Raw genomic sequence first — 6000 nt, forward strand, 5'->3', positions numbered from 1 at the left:
GCTCAGATTTGGTTAACAAACTCCAACCGTCAGCCATCCATAAACCCTGAGAATTAAAAAACCTTTTCACAAAAATCATTCTAGATAATTTCAAAGGAAATGTTATTTTACCAAAACAATATTTATGGTTTACCTTTATGTTAAGTTTTCTATTGTTTGTTGGAAGAGTTCCATCTTCTTTGAGTTGCTCAGGCAGATGTATAGTCTTCGTTTTAAAGTTTGTAAGAGTAGCATTTTCTAACTTGGGTTTCTTTTTACCAACTTTTAGTTTTACTTTTTGAAAATCATCTTGGCGTTTTCTTTTTTTGGTCATTCTTGAGTGCTATAGTGAAAAGAATTTTAAAACAATGGGTAAAAAAAGATAAATTCAAAAGAATAAAGAGTTTTCCAACATTTACTTTACTCCAAAATTTCAAAGACAATCAAGAATCAGGGCCAACAAGAACTATGCCAAAGGATCAAAGTATTAAATGGAAAATACCTTTACCAAGAGGTATACCTTAGTCAAGAGATATTGTAAAGAGGAGTCATCAACAATAACGCAACAATCCTGCCACAGGTTTGTCAAAGGTTTTTAGCTGAGGAACCTTTGTCAAGCAATTGTGCTAAATGGAAACCTTTTGAAATAACATCCCACCCAGGGTTTGGGGGGAATGGGGGGGGGGGGCAAGCACACATTTGCTATAGATATACCTTGTTATCTGCTCCTGGCCCCTGGAAGTCCCTGAGGAACCTCTACTAACAAAACTAAGTTGTTTTTTTTTTTTTTAAAGATTTATTTATTTATTTGAGAGAGCGAGAATGAGAGAGAGTACATGAGAGGGGGGAAGGTCAGAGGGAGAAGCAGGCTCCTCGCCGAGCAGGGAGCCCGATGCGGGACTCGATCCAGGGACTCCAGGATCATGACCTGAGCCGAAGGCAGTTGCCCAACCAACTGAGCCACCCAGGCGCCCCAAAACTAAGTTTTTTAATACAGCCTGTAATAGTAAAAAAAAGTTTCATGAACCTAAGTTGACGCTTGAAAAAAATATAAGACTCAGAGATATGCAGCAAGGAGAGTTAATGAGCATTTCATGAGTAAGGAAAACAGGGTATAGATCAGAAGAGAGAATAAGCCTAGTATAGGCAAAAATGAGACAGCAGCATTTTGAACACCAGGATAGGTTCAGATTAGATATAAACAGAAAACAGTATCCAAAAGCAGGATAAAAAGCAGTACAAAAGGAAATACAGTATAACAGAGGGGTAAGGAACAAAGATGAGCTAGGCCACTGTTTTAATAAATAACTTGGGCATAAACATGTCATCTTGCACTTCCCCCTCTACACCACCTTCTTTCAATTTACATCCAAATTTTCTCACTTACATACAGAATCTTTGATTTGTGTCTCCTACCCATTCCCAGGACACTTCTTAAATCCTTTATTTCCACCCTAGACTGTTTATTAGTTTCCCCCATCAGTATGCTTGCCTTGTTTCTAGCGTCTACTCCCTAGCCCATTTGCTGGAGTCACAAGAGAGCTCTTCCTAAACAGAGATCTGACCAAGGCTCAGGAGTTTTCAGCTGTTCCTTTACTCTGTTACAGTAAAAACTCCATAGCTTGACATATCACGTCCTTCCTAACTTCCTCTCCAGCTTTATCTTCCCACGAGCTAACATCTATCTAAAAAATAGCCTCCTATACCAGCTCAACTCTTCTTAAAACCTTTTGCAACATACTGCAAAAATAATGAATTCTGCTTGTCATTATACACCCACTGCAATAGGTAAATACCTCTGAAATAAATAAAACTTCTTGGGGCGCCTGGGTGGCTCAGTCGTTAAGCGTCTGCCTTCAGCTCCGGTCATGATCCCAGGGTCCTGGGATCGAGCCCCGCATCGGGCTCCCCGCTCAGCGGGAAGCCTGCTTCTCCCTCTCCCTCTCCCCCTTCTTGTGTTCCCTCTCTCACTGTGTCTCTCTCTGTCAAATAAATAAATAAAATATTTAAAAAAAAAAAACTTTGAAATAAATAAAACTTCTGGTCTGTCATAATTATCCTGGGTCCAGGTACTTTTTCTAAATAAATCACAATACTTTAAGTCAGAGTCCAAAAAATTTAAGTAAATGAAGGTTTACATTTATGTGAAATTAAATGGCTTGTGCAAGACCAAGCAGCTCAAGTTCCAGGAATCCAGAAGCCAATCGCCTATAACATTATATCCAAACTCACATGATTTCAAGGTTTTAATACATTAGAGCCCCTTGAGCTAAGTAGGATTTGGCTACATAGGTTAAGAGCAGATTCTAGAGCTAGACTGATTCAGTTCTTATCCAGACTGCCACTTTCTAGCTGTAGTTAAAACTGTACCTCAGTTTTTATCCACAAAATAGGGATAATAATACTTAACATCATACAATTATTATGAGGTAAGATTAATGAGGAGCAAATGAGTTCATATTTATAAAACACTGGGAACTGCACCTGGCACTGTCAAATACGTATAAGCACAAACATGTATATTTTCTTAAAGTCTCAGGACTAATACATATCAAGTACAGTCTTAAATGCATTATGTACATTAGCATTCAATTTTCACAAAACCACGTGAGGATGGTGGTACTAAATCCATCTTAAAGATGTGGCTGACAAAGATTTGTCAGACCTGTATCAGGGAGTTGAAGAGGGACTAAAAGCTCTGCAAAATCAGCTTTATGGAATTAAGGTGAGGATTGCAAACCTGAGTGGCAAAATGGTTTGTTTATATCAATTCCAAGTTTTCATCCCACCCACACCTCTAGTTATTCTAGTTTAAAAAAAAAATGGGTAAGCAAAACCTAAAATGAATACTCACATTGCTTTTTTTTTTTTTTAAGATTTTATTTATTTATTTGAGACAGAATGAGAGAGAGAGAGAGAGCGCACATGAGAGGGGGGAGGGTCAGAGGGAGAAGCAGGCACCCTGCCGAGCAGGGAGCCCGATGCGGGACTCGATCCAGGGACTCCAGGATCATGACCTGAGCCGAAGGCAGTCGCTTAACCAACTGAGCCACCCAGGCGCCCACTCACATTGCCTCTTTTAATAAAAAAAAAGTTTTCATTGATTAAGCAAGCACACTTCGTGAGCTTTCCCTACAATCTTATTACTAGCTAGTACCAGAGATGAAAATAAATGGTACAAGACAGAAAAATCAAATGAATTAACCCCAACTCACCAATCCTCTGTGCTATCTTTAGCCACAAACTACCTGACATGTGTCCAACATAGTCTGTCAAGCTCATATCATATTATCCATCACTTTGTATTAGTCACACTAATTTCCCTATTAGGAAAACTAAGAGGGCTCATCGCCATTCCTTGACTTTTAAAGCTGGTACTATTATTTTGCGGTACAGAGAGAACATTTTTATACTAGGAACTTCTAAAGTTCTATTACCAATTTGTTATTTTCACTTTAAAATAAAGATTTTCAGGGGCACCTGGCTGGCTCTGTCGGTAGAGCATGCAACTCTGGACCTCAGGGTCATGAATCTGAGCCCCACCTTGTGTGTGGAGATGACTTAAAAATAAAATCTTTTAAAATAACTAAAATAAAAATAAATAAAATATAGATTTTCATAGCACAGCAAATCAAATAGTTTGACAAAGCCACTCTAACAGTACCGGTGTTGAACAGAAGGTACAAACTCCAGCCTCAAGGGCTGAACTTTCACATCACTGGACCTCCTACACAGGTGAGCCCCTGAAGTTTTAAAACTGGATTTCATACATTCCAGTTGCAAATCTCCTAAATGCAACACAAGGAAGATTCTAGGGTGTCAGAATTTCGACCGAATCAAATTCCAGCTAGTTTGTCTGCCACCCCATTACCCTAATTTCTAACTTCTTTAAAAAATAATAACAAAGCATACTGTAGTTTTCCTTTGATAATTTCCTCGCCAACCCCTTACTCTCAGGAGTTCCTCCCAACTCTACTTAGGGGGCCAATCGGAGAAACCAGACTTCTCAGAAAGTAAATGCCCCAAAGAGGGGCGAATCAGAGAACCGCCTATGCCGCTCTGCTCGGTACAGACCGCTTAACCCCCCACACCTGGACGGCAACAGGGCCGAAGAGAAGACGCCCGCTCATCCCCACCGCGCGTCTTGGTCCAGCATCGCAGAAGTGAAGAGCCCGTGGATCGTTAAGAACTACCGTTCCTTCTACTCCTGCGGACGGTGGTCAGGACCACAGTCGGGGAGCCGGGCCCAAATCAAGGCACACCGGCCTAAAAGTCTCTCAGACGCGAAACCGCGCGAACCCGCCCAGTCACTTGAGGCGCTTCAAACGCCCGCGGGGCGCCCCGCCCCCGCACTGCCCCGCTCAGCGCCCAGGCCCCGCTCCGCAGCGGCGCCGCGAGACGGCCCCCGGGGGCACAGACCGGCCACAGCCGGCCTAGCCCGCCTGGGCCGCGAACCGCGGGGCGATGGCCCCGCGCGCCGTCCCGCGCCCCGGGAGGGCCCGGGCCGACGGGCGGTGGCCGCTCACCTGAGGACCCGGCCGGGACCGGGGCGCGGAGGCAGAGGAAGAAAGCCCCCGAGGAGAAGCCGACCGGGCGACTGTGTGCGCCACGGGCCTCCGCCTCTCGCTCCCGGAGCGTGTTTTCAAATCGCCTCGTCTTCACGCGGCCGCGTCTCCTTCCGCCGCCCGGAAATCAGGGCCCCTCCCCCGCCGCGCCGCGCTCACGTGACCGAGGCCCGCAGCCGCGCGCAGCCGGGGAGGCGGGAGTGGAAGAGGTAGGCCCCGCCCCCGGGAGGAGGGGGCCCGCCGGAAGCCCCTCGCGCTCCGGGAAGCTGAGGGAGGAGGGCGCAGGATCGGAGGACAAAGCTTGGCCCTAAGTCCGGTCCCGAACTTCCTGGGCGTGCGTGGGGCGGGGCGGGGCGGTATCTCCCTGGTTACAGCTGCTTGAGGGCTTGCCTTTTCTCCCCTCATTAGACCACAGTTCCTCAGACCTGGAGCCACGTTCAAAGAACAGAAGTTGAACTGAATTGGGAAAGGGAAAAGTTTCGGACTGCTAGAACCGTAGAATTCCTGAGGACTTTAACCTGGAGGGAGCAGTTAAGAATTACTTGACAGAGGTCAAAATACACCTAGTAGCTAAAGCCTGAAAGTCTTAGTCGAGGATGTTCCCAGATATTTCAGTATCTCAGCACTAAGATTCCTATTGCTGAAATTAAGTGGGCCCAGGGAAGTTGAGGGAGGAACTGAATGCCTAGAAAGGGGTTAAGAAAGCAAGGAGGATGGCTCATTTGAAAGATACCCTTCCGAAGACTGGCAGGTGGGGTGGAGGAAAGAGCCCCGGGTATGGATTTGAGACCTTGATTCAAATTTGTCTCTACAGTTTATCAGATATAAGACACTAAAGCTGACAACCATATGAGCCTCAGTTTATAAGCAGAGACACTAGCACTGGGACTAAGAACATTCCTATTCTATGACCAGAGATAAAGCAGACCCAGATACCCACCTCTCTCTTCCCTGGCAACACAGCCATGCTACCACAGTCTGCCTTGAATCCACCATAAACAAACATTTGGGAGTCATCAGCATTATATGGTATTATATGGTATTTAAAGTTATGAGACTGGATCAGAAGAGGAAAGGCTTATTGCTAGCCAGACGTGTCCCCTAAACTCCAGATTCCTAGCTAACAGCTTATTCAACATTTCCTTTGGACATTGTATTTACATCTATCTCAATGTGAACATGTCCCAAATGGAACTCCTGATTTTCCCCCTGAAAGTTATTCCTGCTACAACTTCATCTCAAATAGCAACTTCATCCTTCTAGTTGCCCAGGCAAAAAATCCAAAGAAAGGCTTCTTTCTTCCATATCATACATCTAACTCATCAGGAGATTCTGATCACATCAAACGTTTCCTGACTTCCACCACTTAACACCACTTCCCTTGCTATCATCATGTTCTAAGCCATCTCATGATCACAATAGAAAAACCTCTGAATAGGTTTCCCGTTTCCATCAT

At 44.7% G+C, this 6000-nt stretch overlaps 1 protein-coding gene across 5 annotated transcripts in view; it reads right to left on the reverse strand.

Annotated features, from left to right (window-relative positions):
• Nucleotides 1-4732, reverse strand: part of TEX10 (testis expressed 10) — a 61008-nt gene extending 56276 nt beyond the window's left edge. The window contains exons 1-2 of one of the 5 annotated variants that reach the window (XR_013443778.1): nucleotides 4506-4722; nucleotides 134-322 (exon numbers count right to left, since the gene is read on the reverse strand). Coding sequence is in view for 3 of the 5 variants with exons in the window: in XM_078061520.1 (XP_077917646.1) it covers nucleotides 134-313 (180 nt within the window). In the remaining 2 variants the exon portion in view is untranslated. Of the gene's footprint in view, nucleotides 1-133; nucleotides 323-4505 lie in introns of all 5 variants that reach the window. The other 4 variants (XR_013443777.1, XM_078061520.1, XM_078061519.1 and 1 more) reach the window with 4 other exon arrangements.
• Nucleotides 4733-6000: the final 1268 nt, after the last annotated feature.

The sequence above is a fragment of the Halichoerus grypus genome, chromosome 14 (genome assembly GCF_964656455.1).
Source record: "Halichoerus grypus chromosome 14, mHalGry1.hap1.1, whole genome shotgun sequence".
NCBI classification, from domain to species: Eukaryota; Metazoa; Chordata; class Mammalia; order Carnivora; family Phocidae; genus Halichoerus; species Halichoerus grypus.